This window comes from Acartia tonsa, chromosome 10 (assembly GCF_053477335.1).
Source record: "Acartia tonsa isolate MP-2025a chromosome 10, ASM5347733v1, whole genome shotgun sequence".
In the NCBI taxonomy this organism is placed as follows: domain Eukaryota; kingdom Metazoa; phylum Arthropoda; class Copepoda; order Calanoida; family Acartiidae; genus Acartia; species Acartia tonsa.
The window spans coordinates 13,900,345-13,923,452 of NC_137269.1; the positions used below are offsets into that span (position 1 = coordinate 13,900,345).

General features: G+C 30.8%; 1 protein-coding gene across 1 annotated transcript in view; it reads left to right on the forward strand.

The window, feature by feature from the left end:
• The window catches only part of LOC145329461 (uncharacterized), a 39,640-nt gene that overhangs the window by 10,262 nt on the left and 6,270 nt on the right, over nucleotides 1-23,108 (forward strand). The window contains exons 6-12 of the mRNA XM_080173618.1: nucleotides 719-781; nucleotides 6,589-6,668; nucleotides 7,313-7,392; nucleotides 9,983-10,049; nucleotides 17,301-17,407; nucleotides 18,295-18,414; nucleotides 19,236-19,397. Of these exons, the coding sequence (XP_080029744.1) occupies nucleotides 719-781; nucleotides 6,589-6,668; nucleotides 7,313-7,392; nucleotides 9,983-10,049; nucleotides 17,301-17,407; nucleotides 18,295-18,414; nucleotides 19,236-19,397 (679 nt within the window). The remainder of the gene's footprint in view (nucleotides 1-718; nucleotides 782-6,588; nucleotides 6,669-7,312; nucleotides 7,393-9,982; nucleotides 10,050-17,300; nucleotides 17,408-18,294; nucleotides 18,415-19,235; nucleotides 19,398-23,108) is intronic.

Genomic DNA, 23,108 nt, shown 5'->3' on the forward strand with positions numbered 1-23,108 from the left:
CAATCAAGATTTTATATCAACTACCAGAGTTTTTAAACCAAAGAAAGAGTTTTATAACTCTGGATCAGTCAGTAAAATTAACAGTCAAGTGTCTCCTTGTGCATACCACCCTTCATTTAATTCAACTATAGAAGGCAAAAATGCTTTCGAATTAACACATATTTTATTTTGATTGATAAGTTAAAACAAATTAGTATTTTAATCAAAATAAATTTGATTTTCATACAACTTAATATTTCATTAAAAATAATAAACGAATATTGTTTTTATAAATGTAATATGCTATTCTATAAAGTACTAATCTTTTTGTCTGAAGCTTAAAATCTTAACTACTGAGCCGATTTGATTCTCTTTATAGGCAGGCTTTACTTAAGTGATGGTTTTAGGCTAATCTATTTTAAGTATTTTAATACTGAGCCCTCAGATATGAGGGGCGTATCCGCTTGTAAATGCATATAAACCATTGGATTTGAGTTTATTATCATTGTTACTTTTCCTTTGAAGCAAATAAAGGTATAAAGTTAGTATTTTTAAAGTTACTTTAAAAGTTTTCATTTTATAAGCCAGAAAATTTTGTAAATGTACCTTTTAACCATACTCTATCTGAAGAATGCAAATAAAGACATTCCATGATTGAAATCGATTAAAAATAACTGAATGTGTGTCCCTCTTCGTGTACAATACAATATATCAACAAATATATTTTTGTTTATTTTAGTAAATCCAACGCAGACGCAATCTCAGATATAGAAAGATTAAATACAGACAATAAAAAGCTGAGGTGAGTGGCACGGATAGATAGATAGGTTGATACAAGGATATGACAATGGAAGATAAATTAACCTTCCACCAAAATCTCACATTTGCAGTTTATAAAAGGTGCAGTGTAGATAACTTTAAGCACAGTTATCCTTTCCCTCCCTGGGTAAAAGTTGATACTTTACCCCCAAGGAATTCTTTTGTTAGCAGGGTTGAGGATCTATTATTAGTAGCGCAGCTGCTTTTTATTTCACTTTGTTGGTCCGCCAGTCCGTCCGTAACGTTAAATGTGATTTTCTTGGCTGATATTTTAGATAGACAGCTGGTATTTTAGTGAGGATTACCTGTACCAATAAGCATTCAATATATAATACTTTTTCGGCCATTCTTTAAGAGACATAAATACTATTTTGTCCGTTTGCTTATCCATGATTTTTTGTGTTTGAAAAGATTTTGTATGCCTTTTCAAAAATGCATTTAGTTTTACGAAGGGCCTTCAAAACAATGCAATGGTCTCAAAAAGTCTATGTTTGTTAAGTTTGGCATAGCTTGGCCACATTGTTCATTAGAGTATTCAATTGTTTACAGCTAAAAGCATCACAATAGATATTTATCGCATATATTATAGACAAGTTTTCCAAGATATTAAAATAAGATAAAAATAATTTTATGATAATTATTTAATTATTCATAGAATAAATGTCCATAATCCGATATGATACATGATTTTTCAGTATGGCTCAGACAGAATTAGTACTAATCCATTGGATATTAATTGTTTTTTTTAAGACTTACTGTCATAGTTATTTATCGCATCGTATTATAAACAGCTTTCCCGTGGATATAGAAATATACAATTATAAGATTAAAACCAGTTTTGTTAGCCTCAAGATGCCGAAGGCTCTACGTCCCTGAATTAAAAGGTTAAATCTTAGTCGAATATTTATATTTTTTTGTTTATATTGTGATTAAAATAGATTTCTTATCGATGTATTCAAATTTAAATCTTTAAAAATTAAATTTTAGATTTAGCCAATTGATGGATTTTTTTTACAGAACTTTAATAAACCGTTGTCCAATCTCCAATTGTGACAAAAAATTGTCTAGATGAACTAAATTAGTAGAAAAGTATGGACACTGCTAGTTATTTAGTGCAATCAAGATTTGATAAAAAAAAGACCCTAATTTTTTTAAGCCAACGAATTGGGTCCAAAAAATGGCAGTAATCTTTATATTTTTCATCTTACCATCCATGGAAAGCTGTCTATAATACTGTGGGATAAATAAGTATTCTCTATTTAATCTAGCATGGCTAGTGGCTAGATGAATAACTGTTGGCGGATTTTCACACAAAGCTATACCTAGTTATTGGACTAGTAATATATCCCTTTGTATTATAGACAGCCTAAGAATTCTATTTTAATATTCGTGGAAAATTTCTGTAATACGATGCTATATAAGATTTTTAAGTATGGCTTATAAACTTATAAACGGTTCTAATCAAGTGGATATTAATCGGTTTCGAAATCATTCTGGAAAATGGGTTCTCGTTTTTGGAATCTTTTTTTTGTAGGGGCAAAAAACTATGGGGGAGGGGGTTTAGTTTATTAATATACATCCGCCCAAATATATTTTTAGGGAGAGGGGGGGGGGGCTGCTTTCTACCAAAATAACTCACCCTATAAAAAATTTCCCTCTCCAAAAATATATATTAAGTTTAACACAAGATTTTCAACTTATTCATTTTTGCCAATTTAAAAAAATATTGTATAAGTAAAGTAAATGTATTATGATTTTATGGGACCACTTTTATAAAGCAAACAAACTTCTTTACAAATAGAAAAGAATATTTTAGTTTTTTTTCTTCAAAGCACAATTTTGTACGTTCTACCTCTTTATACAACACAACTCCAATCCTTAATAATTTAAATTTAATCAATACTCATAAATAGATTTTTGATCCATAAAAAAATACTTTCAAACACTTATTTTTGGATTTAAGAAATATGATTATGTTTTTTTTGCTTTGTTTAACAACAAATAAAAGTTAGTTTTCGTTTAATAATTTTTAAGGATTGAGCTAAAAACATAGTTGTATGTATGTAGATTTGTTTAAAGTAAGATTTGTGAATACAGTTTAAACTGTTTTTAACCTATTTTTTTATCATATATCAAAAATATACTATGACACCAGTAGAATCAGACTGCAGAGCCCAAATTTGAATTAAGTCCCCAATAAACATTTTTTGGGGGATTTAAAAATCAATTTTATATGTTGCTGTGATCATTTTGATGGAAGCAAAAGCATTTTTTAGTTAGGGGTTAAATTGTTTCTTACAGAACAATTTGATGTGATTCAGATTATATCAATACAATAATAAAAACTCTACTCTGTTCGATGCAAATAATTTTTTTTCTAAAACAATAATTTATATAGAAGAAATTTAACATTAAAATAAAACATATTATTCTGAAGTCTGAACCAAATAAAAGTCTTGTTTCATTTCAGTTTTTTACGATTCAAAAAAGAGTGTTTTCACAAAGTGACTTTTTTCCAATGTAGTTAAATAATTTTTATTTAATTAAAATGAAAAGAATGAAAACTATACACATAAAAGATACATGCTTTTAAAAAATATTTAAAAAAATAAGTTTGAATAATCTTATATTTTATCATATTTGTATATGTGACAAAAAAAAATTTGTTGTATAGCGTAAACGTTTGTTGTCATCTTTCACTATTTAACCCTTTACAGCCAATTTTTTTGTGTTTTAAATAAGTGATGGAAAACAAGCACGATAAAGTTAATTCATTGATATATTGTAAAGAATTAAGTTTTTATTGAATTAATTTAGATGAAATCAAAAGGCCTAATTTTACTGTATACCAGAATACTATATATATGAAGCAAAACACTCTAAAAGCTACGAATTTTACCCAAATAAAAAAAGACCCTTTGCTCTGATCAAAAAAGACCACAGCAACAGTAAAATTAATTTTTAAATCCCCTCAAAAAAGTTTATTGGGGACTTAATTCAAATTTAGGCTCTGCAGTTTAATTCTACTGGTGTCATAGTATATTTTTGATATATGTTTTAAAAATAGGTTAAAAACAGTTTAAGAATATATTATTTATTTATACTTTAACATTAAAAGCGTCATCCAAACAAAGTTGGATCTTTAAATCATTTAGTGGTGAGCCAGATCGAAGTGCGCCAGAGGTGATTCATATTGGCGCACCTCATATCGATCTTTAAATATTTATATATGAAATACACCGTACTGACACAGCTAAAAGTTATAAAGTTGTACCGGCGCGTATGGATATGTTGCCTGCAAAACATATAGGTGACAATTTAAGGAAATTTAAACATTAAAGCTATAATTATAATCATTAAGATGTGTTATTTTGGGGGGTTTATGACAGCAATATTATTAACAAGATTGGAATATGAAGTTACCCAATAAGCTGGAGTCACCCACAGTAATGTGGCTTTTTAGAAGCTGGATCCGCACTTAGTTTGACCTCCTCCCCTCCTCGAAAAATATACATGGGTTATTTTACCGGTGGAATTTGTTCCACTGGCAAGAAATTTGGGTTTTTTGATAACTTGTTTACCCCTTCCCTTATCCTCCTTCCCCACTTTTGCTTTCATTACAAAATTCTTCCATCCAATCTTAACAACGCTACTTAATAATATAGCTCACCAAATTTAAACATGAGCTGACGTTAAAATCGGAAATACATATCATTCATTATGAAAATAATATATCCAAGTGCGTCTGTCGATAAAAAGAGAAAGACGCAGTCACTCATTTAGCTCTATATTTTAAATTTTAAGTATAAAAATATCGTTTTCGGCTATTCCTTGTCCGATTTAGGCTTTTAATTATATCCTGTCCGAGACAAATTTAGATCCGTTGACTAATCAAAAATCGTTTCAGTTAGAGGTGTACCCAACGTCTCATTTTATTGCTACCCAAAGTCTTATAACTACGTTGCAATTATATAAGAAACCCTAAATTAAGTTTAACAAAAGGAGTATACTACACATTTAAATCACGCCCCCACCGCGTGGTTTAGTTTGACACTAGTTTGTTAGTAACCTATTTTACCACCTATTCAATCAACCCCCCTCCCCCCTAAAAAAAAAAAATAAAGAAATCTTTCTTACAACATAATGTAAACATCACTAATATAAATATTTAAAAAATGAAAAAATAGTGTGTTGTTCGAACTATTTTCTTATTTGTATTATAAATTGTAGGACTGCATATATTTTTCAGGGGATAAGCCTGTAGGTTATAAAAAAAATATTAATTTGTTTTTATTTGTCTTTGTGAAGTTTTAAAACTAAAAACTTATAATTATAACTAAAATTATTTGCGAAAATAAAAAAAATCAACTTATTTTAATTCATTTTGGAAATTACTTATTATTCTTCCATAGTTATATATTCCTACAGCTCTGTATTTACAATATACATGTAATAAAAATGTGTTTTAGTATCATGCCCATAGTGAGCAATCACTTTCACCGACCAAAATAAATAAATCAACAGAAACGTTATTATTATCATTACAGCTCAAATTTATCCTTGCTTCGCTCACGTGATTAATCTGCCTTCATGTTATTTATCTGCTATTTCGTCAGATAAGTAGCAAAGTTATATAATTAAATTTTTCTGTAATGAATTTTCTCGGCTGCTATTTAAGATTTTCCTATACCAATGATTATCCAGTATACAATTTGCTTTTTTAAGCATTGAAACACATAAGAAAGGTTTCATGATTTCCATTTCTCCAATATATATGTCAATATATAAGTCTTGCAATTTACTACTTAACATGATCTTTAAACCACTTAGACCGTATTGTAATTCATTAATATTTTTCTCTGTAATTTGCTACTTATGGATGTTATCCTCCTTGTTGTAAATATGAAACACTTTGCTGGAGTGAAGGCACACCTATTCGCATACACCTTATTTATTTAAAGTGACAGCATCTGCATTTTTCTCAGAAAAAAATAAAACAATGTAATGTAACTTGAGATTTTGAATACGAAAAAAATATCAAAAAGTTTAATAAAAATGTTTAAAAGTATATTATATTTTAATTTAGGATAATGATAAAAAATCTGTTAAGGGTAAAAACAGAAATAATACAATTACATAGAAGTCAAATCTCAAAATCTAAAATTTGAAATTTTTCTTTTTTAGATTATATATGATGAAGGGGATGAGGGGGGGGTGAGGGTTTACTTACCTTAGAATATACGAGGATAGGATAGGGATGGCCTCGTAGACTGTTCAAATTCAATTAAAATGGATAGGAATATCATTCTCATTTAAACAAAAACTCATTTTTAGGCTAAAATGTGGTTTAATTTTGGTTTTTAATTTTCATTTTTTTCCCCGAGGTAGTCATTTTTCCCCCATACTTTTTAAGTCGTGCGAGGCTTGTGGTGCAGAACTGAGATTCTGTTCACCGGTTGCCATGCTCGGGGAAAAAATGACTACCTCGGGGAGAAAAAAAGAATATTTACATCCACTATTTAAGGGGTCGTTTAAGAATTATTTAAGGATGATTTTTGCCTTTTTAGTAGCGAAGCTACTCTATAATTCGCTTTTGTCTTCTGTAACTGTCGGCTGCTCATTAAGATAAACGTCCGAATTTTTGTGATTACCTGGTCCGTAAGTTTTTTAGTCACAAAAATATAAATATCCAATTATATCAAAAGAAATTTGTATTATAGAGATGCTTCGCTTATAACATTGTACTTTGTTGTTCTAGGAATAATGAAATAATGAATAAATATATTTCAGGGGTGACGTACAAGAAGCAGAATCCACTAAGGCGGAACAGCTTAATAAACTCCGTGATACACTAGCACAAACTTTATCAGGTAAACAATAATCAATACCCATAATTTTTTTTATAGCGACGCTTTCCTACAAGTAGAGTTGGTCCGGACGTACTTCTGTATGTAACGTATAGCTCTTAGTGTTCATTTGGGCATGTTATAATTGTCCTATCGATTCCAAACATGATGATTCTTTTAGCAGTTACTGAATAATATATGTATTAAAAGAGTTGAATAATTTATTTACAAAAGTTATTTTATCTATGGCTTAAAAAATGGTTACTGTATATTCTTTATTTATCCAAAAGACATAAAAGGTTGAGATGAACGTAAAACTGTTAAAGTCTTATTAAAATTGCAGCTTCGCTATAATGTAAATCACTCTCTGTGCTTTTCAAAATGATTACCTATTACACTCGTAAGGACATAATTGTATTTGTCAAAAAAATAATACAACTTAAATTAAATTAAAAATGGGGGACTGCCATTTACACATCTGGCAAAAATACATGTAGTTTCGCCAGTGCAATTCAAAAAGTATGGATGTATTTATGACAAACTAGATTTCAATTGTAGAAATGACCATTATAGTGAAGCTCCTGGCAAACTTATATCTAACATATCATTATACATCCATGACTGGCAAAAATACATCTGCCTGATAAATATATTATTATTATATTTAGAAAGAGACAGATACAAAGAACAATATAACAGTTTATACAAAGATTATCAACAATTTGCTGATGACCATGTCAATATAAAGGTAAGGTTTCAATGTTTTATTTATTTGTAGGGATGGACGCTTAATCATTTTTGGTAGAGAAAAAGGGAAGGGGGGGGGTTTACTTTTTAACTAGTTGACAAGAATAGTATTCGAAAGCAGGAGGAGCATTGAAAATCTTAAGATTTCCTCTTTTTTTGCTATTTCTCATGGGACGGTGGTGGTAACCTCCCCCAAAATTGTTATATACCTACAAAGGACATATGGAAAGCTCCAATGTAAAGGAGAACCGAAACAGTTCAGCGGTTAGAGAGATTCTTCGGTACACACACAGATATCTTAAAACTTTCACAGGGATTTGCATCTAAAAGACAATAAATTGTCAATATAGGTGAAATCATAAAATCTTAGGTATATCTAGCTACGAGTCAACTATAAACATGCTTAGTATTGAGATAGGTATATCTTTAATATTTCATAAGATTTTCACTAATATCCTTTGTACTGTTTATATACAGATGACATAACAACATATATAAAAGCGAAGCTCTGAAATCAGACAGCAGCCATCAAAAGCACATTAACCCTTGTAGAGTGTAAGAACTTAAAAAACAGAATAAAGATTTATAAGTCTAAACATAATTGTTGGTAAACTAACATTTCTAAGACTTGATTATAATGATTCTTCGCATATAAAGTTTTACCTTGTTGTAAAATTGTTTTGAAAAGCAACAGTTTTTAAAGGACCAACGGACTTCCTAGTAACGATTATAAGGTTGCTACGCTTTCTTAATAATACCTAACTGTTACAGGAATCATCATTCCAAAGTTGAAATCGATGAAACAATTTTAACATACCAAATTACCGATAAAAGCTACCGGTACTGACGGACAAACCGGATCGCCCTTAATATTAGAAAAGCTTCACTGTGATAGAGAAACGAGACTGAAGAGTAATAAAATTATGTTGACATGTAAAGAGTTATTATTAATTCAATTACTGTCTGCATGGCGTTTATACATTATTGTAAAAAAATTCTAGCGACAGTTTTTAGTATAAGAGAGTTTAGTTTACACATACGAAAGACCGACAATAGATATTTGACTTGTTTTCAAAAGCGATGCTACTCTGTAATTAAATTTGTCCATCCGTAACGCTACTTGGGAAATTTAATTTTCTCGCCTACCATTAAAGATAGACAGCTGAAATTTTAGTGTAGATTCCTATAGCATATGCGCATCTATTCTAGACATTTTTTTGTCCTTCTGTGTGTCAGACATACTTCAAAAGACAAACTTTATTTTTTGAAGGTTTCGCCATTTTATTTAATTTTTGCATATTCTTTGCCCTATAACTCACTTTATCCGTTAGTCCATTCCATGATTTTTTGCGTTGATATCTAAAATGTCATCCTTGTTGATACCTAGTTTTTTTTGCTAGATTTGTAAATTTTTAGGGCTTTTACAAAATTGGTACCTAAAAATAAAAAAAAATATTATTTTATAAAAACTTAGATAAATACAACCTTTTCCAACCCTTACTGTATACTTTTTATATAAGAGACATTGAATATTGTACTTATTTCTTCAATTCCCTGTATGTGACATCTTTACCGAGACTAGGGGGAATGCCTTATCAATCTTTCTTACGTAATCTTAATTAAAAGAATATATTCTCATAAAAGGAGTATTTTTTATGATATTATAAGCCAAGTTTAATCTATTGTCAATTCAGCCAGTAAACATTCTAGTAAAATCTTTATGTGACCATTACATTTGGAATTTCTGTGCTAGAAAAACTGGTTTAATTTATCCACCTTAGAGAAAATAAATGTGTACCTATGGCCTGGTCAAGGATTATTTACTCATTGGTAGATAATTAAGATTGCAAAATAGCAATTATTATAGTAACGTAAAAGGATCTGTATGTACCTCGCTAACCACTGAACTGATATGGTTCTCCTTTACAGTGAAGCTTCTCATAGGTCCTGGGAAGGTTTAGATTTTATATTTTTTGGGTGGGAAGAGGTACCAACATTCTTCCAAGAGGAATCATTCTTAGAATAGAAAGACCACCAAAAATGTTTTTGTAACTTTTTCTTTTTAAAGCTTTACTTGAAAATATATGAGAGGGTCGACTCTCCATCCCCCTAACCTAAAGTGCACTAGTGGACTCTAGGGGCGTAGTCGCTAGTAATAAATAAAAGATCTAAATGAAGATTATACCAGCTGTAAACAACCTTTTACAATATCAAAAATCAGCTGGAAGTTGAAACCTGACCCAACTATGGCAATCTTTCTTTTCATATAAATTTTCAAAGCATTCAAATTTAAATTCGAGTCTGAGTCGGCTACCGAGCTCTGCTTATTTTCATATTTTTAAGTATATTATCTTTGTCTGATGGTGCGAAATTTAATCTTACAATAACGGAATCTATTTAGTTAAATTTTTCTTTTCCTCTTTAAGTTTCAATCTTATGTCTTTTTAAGTGTGGCTGAGGAATGGGGGTAAAAAACCTCTTAATGAATTATTTTAAAAAAAAACATTTAATTGTATTCTTAACACCCCTGTTTGTGTTTCTAGAAAGGGGTGGATACACTCAACTAAAATATAACTTTTTTTATTCTTTAGAATGATCGAGACAGGCTACAGCAACAAATCCACCAGATTCAGAAACTAAGTGGCATAAATAACCCAGGTAAAACAAATCCACCAGATTCAGAAACTAAGTGGCATAAATAACCCAGGTAAAACAAATCCACCAGATTCAGAAACTAAGTGGCATAAATAACCCAGGTAAAACAAATCCACCAGATTCAGAAACTAAGTGGCATATACAGCATGACCCTCAAAAAAGTATTTTTAAGCATCTGCAGCCCTTATTTCTCAATGAATCAAAAAAAAATGCTTATGTCCTTGTTCTCCATAGTATTCCACATAAGTAGATATAAAAATATTTTTTTTACCTCCATTAACACCGGAGATTTTTAGAGCTAAAGTTTTGAAAAAGTGACTGAGAAAAAGAATTTTTTTTGTTTTTCTTATTTTTTGGATGGTTATATTATGTTTTTCTGGCAACTGAATAATGATACACAAAGAAAAACAAGTTAACTAATTATTTCTTTTTTATTCCACCAAAAAATATAAATTTTTAATGGCAAAAAATACTACTGAATGAATTGATTATTTGCAAATTTTAGGTTATTTATTAACCCTTATTTGAGAAAAGGATTAATTATGACAGTTGCTCCGCCTACTTTTCTGACATCTCAATAATTAAATAGGGGGTTAATTAAGCTTTTTAGACAAAAAAATCATTATGTTTTAATTTTTGTTTTCTTTATAACTTTTTTGTTATTAAAGCTAGGATTGTGAAACAAAAACAATTTTCCTGCTATATTCATAAAGATTTATTTGGTTTTTTAATCTTAAACAATTTTGCCTAATAAGTAAGTTTTTCAAAATATCATTAAACTAAAAAGACTCAAAAAATATGTGTAAAAAAATGCTTTTTACTCAAAAACTAAATTTTTTATTTCATTTTTGTATAAAGTTTCTGCTAGTAACAAAAATAAAAGGATTTTTACCTTAATTTTGCTAAAAAAGTCGTTTCATGTTAAAAGTTACTTTTTCCTCAGTCACTTTTTCAAAACTTTAGCTCTAAAAATCTCCGGTGTTAATGGAGGTAAAAAAAATATTTTTATATCTACTTATGTGGAATACTATGGAGAACAAGGACATATGCATTTTTTTATAATTCATTGAGAAATAAGGGCTGCAGATGCTTAAAAATACTTTTTTGAGGGTCATGCTGTATAACCCAGGTAAAACATATCCACCAGATTCAGAAACTAAGTGGCATAAATAACCCAGGTAAAACAGATCCAAAAACTAAGTGGCATAAATAACCCAGGTAAAACAAATTCACCAGATTCAGAAACTTAGTGGCATAAATAACTCAGGTAAAACATATCCACCAGATTCAGAAACTAAGTGGCATAAATAACCCAGGTAAAACAAATTCACCAGATTCAGAAACTTAGTGGTATAAATAACTCAGGTAAAACAAATTCACCAGATTCAGAAACTAAGTGGCATAAATAACCCAGGTAAAACAAATCCACCAGATTCAGAAACTAAGTGGCATAAATAACCCAGGTAAAACAAATTCACCAGATTCAGAAACTTAGTGGCATAAATAACTCAGGTAAAACATATCCACCAGATTCAGAAACTAAGTGGCATAAATAACCCAGGTAAAACAAATTCACCAGATTCAGAAACTTAGTGGTATAAATAACTCAGGTAAAACAAATTCACCAGATTCAGAAACTAAGTGGCATAAATAACCCAGGTAAAACAAATCCACCAGATTCAGAAACTAAGTGGCATAAATAACCCAGGTAAAACAAATTCACCAAATCCAGAAACTCAGTGGCATAAATAACCCAGGTAAAACAAATCCACCAGATTCAGAAACTAAGTGGCATAAATAACCCAGGTAACACAAATCCACCAGATTCAGAAACTAAGTGGCATAATTAACCCAGGTAAAACAAATCCGCCAGATTCAGAAACTAAGTGGCATAAATAACCCAGGTAAAAAAAATCCACCAGATTCAGAAACTAAGTGGCATAAATAACCCAGGTAAAACAAATCCACCAGATTCAGAAACTAAGTGGCATAAATAACCCAGGTAACACAAATCCACCAGATTCAGAAACTAAGTGGCATAAATAACCCAGGTAAAACAAATCCACCAGATTCAGAAACTAAGTGGCATAAATAACCCAGGTAACACAAATCCACCAGATTCAGAAACTAAGTGGCATAAATAACCCAGGTAAAACAAATCCACCAGATTCAGAAACTAAGTGGCATAAATAACCCAGGTAAAACAAATCCACCAGATTCAGAAACTAAGTGGCATAAATAACCCAGGTAAAACAAATCCACCAGTCTCAGAAACTAAGTGGCATAAATAAAGTTACATAAGTTTAATTTGATAAATCACTACGTTTTATTCAAATTAGTTAAATGAATTTATTTTATAATAACGTTGCTTCATAAACCTATTTAGGCTCATGTAATTTCAAAATTAAACAAGGACTGTAGAATCAAAAGTAGTAGAGTTCACAACTTATAAATTTTCATAATTGAAGTAATTAAGGATACATTTTCTACATCAAGTTTTGAGCTTACAATGTTAAAGTTACTACATTAGTAGGTATACTTCTTAATCTTAAGCTTTATTATTGAATGTACATTGTACATACATATTCAACTTGTAGAAAATCTTCGCTTTAAATTAATTTGATTATATCATGTAAGTGTGTGCAGTCCTTTGATATTTATATAATTTAACACTACTTATTTACATAGGTCAGGGATGAGACACTGTAGGATAAATTAATCTTCTCACAATTTTTAAGTGCACTATTCTTTATTTGGTAGCCTTTAAAAATTGAGATGAATAAAGGATGTATATTGATTTAATGGTAAAAGTCCCTTACTCCCTAACTTAATTAGCTATTCAGCTTATTTAAACCAATTAAAATAATCCCCTTAAATTATCCTCAGCTTGCTGTCAGACTGTTTTATTGCCTGCTAGCGGCTACGCCCCTAGAGGCCTCAAGGGGGCACTTGAGGCATTGGGGAAGAGGGTCGACAATTCACTTCACATTTTAGATTTAAAAAGAAAAGTTTTATTGTAAAGGAGAACCATATCAGTTCAGCTGTTCTTTGGGTATAGACAGACAGACACATAAAGAGACAGAGATCCTGTATAATATTTTTATTCATAGTGCCTTATATCCCAAACAAGAAAGAAAGCATCCATTTGAAGCATAGTATTACTAACAAGCTAAAAAACCTATATTTTATATAATTACTTTTTCTTTTTCACATAAAATTGGAATATTCTAATAACTGTATACCACCTTTATTTCTTTAAACGTACTTTTTAATCTATTTAGAATTGTAACTTTAGTTTGTCTAATGCTTAAATTCCAAAGTCATCTGTAACACCTTATTTCAGTGATAATTAGCTTCTAGGATAGTTTATAGGTTACTGTTATTTATAAGTAAAATTGTCCTTAGAAATAATATTTAGTTGGCCTTTGTTATATGCCAATGGTTAATCATCCTTTGCAATTCAGAGTCTATTTGTCAACTAGGAAACAGGTATAGGTTCATTGAAGATAAATCTTTCTTTATAGAAATATGGAATAACAAAATCGACCCTCCACTCTCAATTCCAGTTTTAAGAAGAAAAAATTGGGTGGATGTGGGATATTTTTTTCAAATGAAGGTGGTGCCATTCTTCTCCAAAATTGTTATAAAAATTTCCTGGACATATAAGAAGAATCACTGCGAAGGGGAGATCTTATACTGTAGACACACATCCTGTTATTTTTATATAAGATACGTTTGTATACAGTGAGAGAGAAATATAAGCTAGACTACTTCCAACCTTATTATTTACACTATAAAAAACTTTGCCTATAAATCAAATTATTATTATAAACTACAATACATAGTATTTATAGAGATATCCTTATAATAAAGTAAAAGTCTGTCTGTCTGTTTTTACCGAAGGATCTCACTAACCGCTGAACCGATATGGTTCTCCTTTACTGGGTAGCTACTCATAGGTCCTGGGAAGGGTTATAACTAATTGAGAAATACAATGGATAAATCTTGGTGCTGGCTGCTTCACACAATTTTCCATTTTAAGTTTGTTACATTGAATTTATATTTAAAAGGAACAAAAATGTAAATGATCGAAGTCCCACATAAAAATAGCAATTCTAATCCACAGTGGGACAGGGTGATAAGCAGAATTATAGCTTTAAAGTAAACAATTCTAAAGTTTTATTTTTTTTTTTATTTAGAAAGACTCTATATTTGTGGGGTTATTTAGGTTTTAATTGGACTGGCTTATGAACAATACAGAAATCGCGGCTATTTTTGGCATAACATATTGTTTCAATTCTCTGGCCTAAATTTCGAAATATGGAATTGATGGATTGAACATTTGTAGTGTCCAAACATCTCAACCAATAATTTAATGTTTCATTAGGAATGTACACAAATATATCCGTCATTGTCTTATCCCTTAAGATCCCTAATTACATTTATATAATGAAGGAATAATATTGCAAGGACAGAATAGTTTTTTCTCGTATTCATTCGAATCCTGTGGATAGGAACCGGTTCTCATCCATACGAAAAACCATGTCTAGCATCGTATTATATCCAGCTTTCTACGAATATAGAAATGTACAATCATTAGATTAAAACCAGTTTTTTTAGCTCGTGCCTTAGGGCTAAAGAAACTAGTTTTAATCTTATAATTGTACATTCTATATCCGCGGAAAGCGGTTTATAATACGATGAAAGAAATAACTATTATCGCATCGTATTTTGGACAGCTTTCCGCGTATATTTTAAAGAAAAACTAAAACCCTCTTTGTTAGCCCTGAGATGCTGAAGGCCCGGGCTAACAAAACTGATATTAATTTCATGGTTTTTATTTTAATATTCGTGGAATATTGTCTGTAATACAATGCTATACATGATTTTTCAGTATGACTGAGAACCAGTTCTAATCCTGCGAATATTATTAGGTTTCGAAGCTATACTGGAAAAAAATTTTATACAGTGCAGTGTACAGAATTTGATTAATTAGACACATTAGTCCGTAATATGCCTCTTTCATTAAATAGATATTCATACTTTATATATTTTCATACTTCTGCTTTAGATAAAATATATATTTTAGTTAGGATATTAAATTGCTTACAGTGCAGTGTAGTTGAGTATAGTGTACCTGTTTAGCCTTTAGTTATAAGGTTCATAGATAGACCAAACTTGAAGTTTTCATTTTTATTATATTTATCTATAATAGTTGTTTCTCGCATAAACAGCTTTTTGTGGATATAAAAATGGTTTTAATCTTATGATTGTACAGTTTTATATTCGAAGATTACTGGATATAATACGAGGCTAGACATAATTTTTCAGTATGGCTGAGAACTGGTTCGGAATAGTTATTTTGCATTTTGCAAACAATATCTCTTTCTTTTAACACAGGTTATGTATCAATATTCTGTTAACAATAAGGTTGCATAATAAATGTTTAGAAAATAGGTCAATATATGCAATTATTATCAGCAATATAGGTAAAGTTCAACTGGCTTTTAAGTCATTGAAGTAAGCCAGAAGTGTTTTATGACCGACAGACTAACGTTTCTCTCATTAGGGACTAACAGATGAAATGATTTATTTGAAATGTTACTTCAAAGTGCCTGTCGAGCATTGGAACCCCTCACATTCCCCCATTTTTTCCCCAGTACCTTTGAGGAAAACAAAAAGCTATCCTCTTCCGTATTTTCAATTTAGTTTTAAAATAAGGCAAACGGTTTCTGTGCTTAACAAGTTATTTTGAGGGGAATCACATGATTTTTGTTCTCATTGGCTTATCTGTGTGACCCTGAATCTGGAATGTTTTTACCTAAACTAAACCAATTTTACTCTGCAATCTTTTATGTTTACTTATTTAGATTACATAAATATTTGTTTTAGTTGCTTTTCTTTTGTATCAGTAAATAGCGGAGATGGGTTTTTAATAAATGCCGCGTTTTTTCGACAATTTTTTAGACATTGATTGATTGAACGAAGACGATGGGAGAGTATACAACTTAAGAATTCAAAATTTTAAAATTATTATTTTAGCCATTTGTATAATGTCTAATACAACTTAAATCCATTTTCGCTGCATATTTATTAATGCATCTTTTTATAGCTGTATTAGATATTATACAAATGGCTAAAATAATAACTTTAAAATTTTGATTTCTTAATTTGTATACTCTCTTAAAATCGTACGGGGCATTGATCTTCAAGATGAAATAAGGTTTAAAACAGAGTACACAACTTAAGGATTCAAAATTTTAAAATTATTATTTTGGCCATTTGTATAATGTCTAATACAGATCTAAAAAGATGCCTTAATAAATATGCAGCGAAAATGGATTTAAGTTGTATTAGACATTATACAAATGGCTAAAATAATAATTTTAAAATTTTGAATTCTTAAGTTGTATACTCTCCCATCGTCTTCGTTCAATCAATCAATGTCTAAAAAATTGTCGAAAAAACGCGGCATTTATTAAAAACCCATCTCGGCTAAAACGCCATTTTTCACAGTTAGGTAATGGATAGTTGTGTCTTTTGTAACATATATCTAAAACTTCTGGTTCAAACTTTTAGCGAACTGTTTATTAACTAATCAAAGAAAAATGTAATAATCTTTATTATGATTTATGGGTACTAGTAATAGTATTGTCCTAACTTTTCAATCAATGATTAAATCTATAGAACATTTAATTTTGTTTATTAATGTGGCAGTATGTAAATTTAACGGTACACTGTAAAAAATTATTTTTTCATTTAGTATCAATTGATACGCTGGGGTTGTATTAGACCTGGACCCGTAAGTGTGCTGTATTAACAAAATGAATATATAACACCATGTAGTACTATATACCGTAATAACTATTACTATACAGATATATTACGTTTTTAGTATCAATTCTTATCCCACAGAGTAACAAAACTTACGAACCAGAGTATTAAAAACTTCCTTCTAGAGTATTGAATTTTATTCCATAGAGAGTATTAGAAAATACTGTAAAATGCACATTCTTTATTTAGTAATATATATTACTCCATAGAACACTAAAATACAGCATTGGAATCTTCCTTATATCGTAATGAGGTTTTTTTGCTAGAGCGTATGGGATGATGCTATACAGTAATGAAATGAATATATAGTATTATCTGATGCTAAATTTTTTTATTTTTAACAGTGTAGTTGTATAATCCCTTAAGATCCCTTCCAATAAACATTTGATGAAATAACTAGGTGTGGATATTTTATTTTAGATGGAAGCAGTTCGCCGGCACCTGTAATGGATGAACCCAAGGTGATGCAGAAACCAGCACAGGCATTCATCAGTAGCAGCAGCTCTCCTCTACCACAAGAATTACAGGTACATAGAAAGATAAAATAGACAGACAGTTAGGAGTATTAATAGGCATTTATTAGCAGTAGCAGTTCTCTTATTACCACAAGAATTACAGGTACATTGATAGATAGATAGGAGCAATACTAGGCATTCATCAGCAGTAGCAGCTTTCCTAAACCTAAAGAATTACAGGTGTACATACATAGATAGATAGACAGACAGACAGGAGCAATACTAGGCATTCATCAGCAGTAGCAGTTCTCCTATACCACAAGAATTACAGGTACATAGATAGATAGATACATAGATAAATAGATAGATAGATAGATAGACAGGAGCAATTCTAGACATTCATCAGCAGTAGCAGCTCTCCTATACCACAAGAATTACAGGTACATAGATAGATAGATACATAGATAAATAGATAGATAGATAGATAGACAGGAGCAATTCTAGACATTCATCAGCAGTAGCAGCTCTCCTATACCGCAAGAATTACAGGTATACAAGTAGATAGATACATAGAGAAATAGATAGCTACATAGATAAATAGATAGATAGATAGACAGGAGCAATTCTAGACATTCATCAGCAGTAGCAGCTCTCCTATACCGCAAGAATTACAGGTATACAAGTAGATAGATACATAGAGAAATAGATAGACAGACAGTCATATTAGGCATTCCTAAAAAGTAGCAGCTTTTCTTTTCCACGAAGATTGCAGATACTGAGATAGATAGATAATGCATAGATTAACAGACATACAGATAAATTGATTTAGACAGACGTAAAAGAAATTAGATAGAAAGTAAGACAGAATTACAGATTTCGACAAAAGTTAAACAGTCTGAAATAAGAAATAACAGATAATCCTTCCTCGGTTTTTAAAATGCGTTTTATAAATCATTTAGGGTGCCGAACCAGTAGGCGTTGCCTCGAAGGCTCCACCCCCAGCCTCTAAAGTTGCCCCATTGGTCCCAGCTCCACCCCTGGCTGGCTTGTCTAAACCTACACCCTCTTCAATACCAAAGGTAAGAGCAATTAGCTGTATTTGTCTGTGCATTCAGAAATTTTTAAATGCCACTTTACTTTGATGGAGGGAGGGCGCAGTATGTTGAACCTCCACTTTAACTTTAGTTGTTTTTTTTGGGTGGGGGTATTTTTCCAGGGGTGATATATCTTGAGAGGTATCCTTTTCCCAAAGTTCCTTGGACATATAAAAATCTTCAACGTATATCTTGAGCTACAGGCAGACGGACAGACAACGTGTAAATTAACATGAGATTTCTGCAAAAAATATCTATAAAGATTCTCGTAGAATAATTTTTTTGATAAACAATGAATATTAATATTTGAGAAAGGTTATTCATGAAAGTGTAAAATATTTTCTTACTTTATTTAATAATAAAAAACATTGTTTACAACAAATATTACGTTTTTAACATCTTTTTTACAAAAAGGATCTATCTATTTTATATTTGAAAACAAACAAATTTTTAACAAAATGAAGCTAGTAAAAGTGGCTGACTCAGATTATGACGCCAAAAAAATTAACCAATGAGAGGCCACTATAAACTTTACCATTGGTCAATTACAGTGTATACTGGCCTCTTATTGGTTAATTTTTTTTGACGTAATAATCTGAGTCAGCCACTTTACTAGCTTCAACAAAATCATTAGTATTTTGAGAGTATATTGTATTTAGAATCGTCCATTGTCTTATTCTTCAATCCATGATTGCAATAAACAAAGTAAATGAAACTTTCTGTTGTAACAGAATGATAGACAAACATACAGACTTGTTGTAGGATAGAATTGTTAGTAAACAAAGCATAAAATAATATTTTATCAGGTGGATAATGACGTTTTCCCAGTCCCAGCTGCACAGCTGCCACTCGCCGATAACGGCTTCGGCGATAACGACACTGCCTTCCGTGGCGCGAGAAACATTGAAAACGGTGGTTTAGATACGCTGGGAGCAAGATCTAGATTTCTCCAGCCCTATGTAAACAAGGTAGGTTCGTTGGGGCTTTCATAACCCCCCCCCCCCCCCACCCCCTCTTCATTTAATTAATTAAATATAACAGAGTGATTGTTTTTGCTATGCTGAATTCTGTGGAAGATTTTAACCATGCGGTGTCCTTACTCAGCAGGACTAACTTTTTTAATATCCAACCTAACCTGACCTAAAGAAATAAACAAACAACTCCCCCACCCCTACCGTTATTTTTATTTCTTTTAAAAATTATGGGGTGTTATCAGTGCTCAACAAGGTTCTTTGTGTGAAAGCGCCGTTTTTTTAAGCAAGCTGTCCTGAAAAGCAGGGCTTGGAAACCACAACCATATCTAGCTGTTTGCAATTCAAATATTTAAGTAAATTCAAAGCTAAAACGGCCAGAAAGTCAACAAACTATATAAAATAAGCCTGTATTGCGGATTATTTTAGTTAAATTCAACTATGCAACGTACATTTACGTTTATCAGTCGCTTGTAACTCAATAATCGTAGCCAACAGACATGCCCTAGTTATTAATTGCAGTCCCTTTTTCTCCATAAATAATTGATGAATCTATAGGCATAATTGTCAAATAAATATTTATTTTTTTTTTTTTTTTTGGGGGGGGGTAATTTATCTTTCATTGCCCAATCTCTGAATACCCCAGTAATACACACACATATAATATAATTAGAGTATGTTAATTTGTTAAGCTCTATACAATTAACTTAATTATATTAATTATGCAGGATTATATTACTAATTATTATATTAGAAACACACAGCTAGTAACTAACATAGACAATTGTGTCCATAAGTGGCGCAGCAACAAACAAGTAAATAATTGTCAATATGAAAAAGAACAGTTGAGTGTAATTCAGATTAAAATATTTATCTTTTTGATTATGGCTTTCCCTATGTTCCAATACAATAGAGAGTCATTGAAATGTATTCAATGAAAGTATGATATAGCTGCTTTAATTTTGGACCCTTGGGTCGGTCAGACGGACGTACGGATAGTACCAAGATATAAAGTAGCTTTGCTACAAATAAGGAAATAAATGGAATTTTTGTATTGAAAGTACACTTACAAGGATAAAAAGTCAGGGAGGGTGGGAAATGTAAATTATACTGGTACCCAAAGTTTATTCCGTTTAGGTACTTAGAGTACTTTAATTAAATCCAGTAGTGTCCAACCTTTACAACCAATAAACCTAATCAACAGAAAAGATAATTTTGTTTATCAGCATTCGGGATGTATATATTATTTTTCGTCCATTGGCAAAGTATAGATTGTAATCTAGAATGGATGTAATACTCTAGATTAATTTTACTCCATTATCTTATCCCTTAAGATAGCTGACAAAAGTATATAAAGTAGTCTAGAATTGATGTATTACTCTAGATTAATTCTACTCCATTATCTTATCCCTTAAGATAGCTGACAAAAGTTTAGAAAGTAGTCTAGAATAGATGTTTTACTCTAGATTAATTATACTCCATTGTCTTATCCCTTAAGATAGCTGACAAAAAGTGTAGAAAGTAGTTTAGATATGCTGTCAGACACAATATTAGGTTCAACTTGAAAAAAGAAGATTTTTGGATAATATAATTTCCTAAAGCTAGCTTTAATTAACCTAGTTAAATTCAACTATTTATAGCTTACTTGTTATATATTGATGAAGTGGAAAAATAGTTATCTTTGTTCTGTAGCTGTCTATAGTGCCCTAGCAAAATTTGGATAAATGTCACTGCTTTTGGCCTACCTATTCTATTCACGTCAGGAAATTACCCTTTACCCCATCTATTGTCTAGGAGGTTTCTTTCTCTTTTCCTCTACCAGACGTCAAAAAAATAGGTAGGCCAAAAGCTGTGACATCTATCCCCATTTTCTAGGGCACTAAACACAGCTACTTTGTTCTTAATGGTCCAATTTACTGTTTAAGGATCTAATCCTAATCTAGTTTATTTCCACTTGATACTGGTTCTGAAAAGCTAATAAAAATCATTGCTTTTAAGAAGCTGACGACGTAAGCAATTTTAATTAATCGGCCCTGACCTTTGGGCAATAGATATAAAGTTCTTAGAAAGTTCTTAGAAATTTTAGGAATCATTAGAAGAAGAGGGGACTTTAGACTGTAAATTACACTGGCACCCAAAGTTGTTTAACCTTATTCCTCAAAACTTTAGGTACGGTTGAAAGAATTTTGAATGAATTCCAAAACAGAAGTGTCCAAATGTTTCAACCAATATTCTTAATAGGGTAATTTTGTTTATCATAATTGGGAATGTATATCAATTCATTATCCAATCTTATCCCTTTTGCTCATTGGGAATCACAAAGTTTTTCTATATTTTTATTATTTGTTTTTGATTTTTTAAATTTTGCCTCATTTGTACGTATTCATTAAGAGATATAAGTTTTCCGGAATTTTAATGTAGGGAGTAGATTTGAAATCTGCATCAAATTTTAAGGATTTTTTTATAAAATTCGTTTTTTGTAAAATTCTTTATCTAAAAGCGAAAATACATTTTAAGTTAATTAATTTTGACCAATAGGATAGGTGGATTTTAAACTACCTGCGCTCTAGTTGGTTGAATGATGGACGACATCCAATCAGAGCGCAGATTTTTTAAATCCACCAATCACAGATGCCAAAATTAATTAACTTAATTTGTATTTCCGCTTTTCGATAAAGAATTTTACAAAAAACGAATTTTATAAAAAAAAATCCTTAAAATTTGATGCAGATTTCAAATCTACTCCCTACATTACAATTCCGGAAAACTTATATCTCTTAGTACACACTTATTAAATTTAACCAACCAAAGAATTTTTTATCCAATCTTAACCAGACAAATGCCATCTAGCTAAAAAAGATGCGTAGATTTCATTTCTGGCAACCAGAAAATCCGCAGAAATCGAATTCACGAGATCCAAAAAAGTTTCATTAAAAAAAAACCTTACACCAAAAATGACAAACAATAATTATAACGACGACTTAGTTTCTTTTTCCTGTTTAATACGAATATTGAAACTAATTTTCAGGCATGCATGTTTGTTGGTATAGTACTTTCTTTAGAAACCAAAATACAGACATATATAAAACTACGAAATTGTATATTAGTAACTAGAAAGATTATATTTTTTTCTTGCTTTAAAACAACTTTTTGTACATAAAAACCCGTAATGTCTTCATTATTGTCACAAACATGCATGCTGTATAGTTTTAAAAAAATTAGTCAAATAAAATACCTGATTAGAATACAAAGCAAGAAATAAAGGTTATCAACTCCCTATGAGCTTTTTGTGTTAAATAGAATTATTAATAAGAATAAAAGAGTTTTAAAAAAAAGTAAAATAACAAAATGTTAGGTGAATTGTTAATATTAAATCAATCAAAAAATGTTTTACATTCTTATAATTAATTTCAATAAAACATATACAGGGTGGGGCAAATAAGACCGGACAAACTTTAAACGGCCATAGCGCCAAAACTACTTGACCAATCAGAACGTTTGACCACACTATAAAAAGCTTAGGTAATGACCTTTTAGCACAAAAAAATCTTTGGACGAAGATGGACGTGTACAATGAGCTGTTCGCGCATATGTTTAACAAGGCAGATTCCAAATGCGCCGGTGGTTTAATATGGATTCTCAACTAGGGCCCACTAAATCTGACCTCAGCCCATCTGTAGGTGAGGTAGAGTTATGCAACTTGCTGGG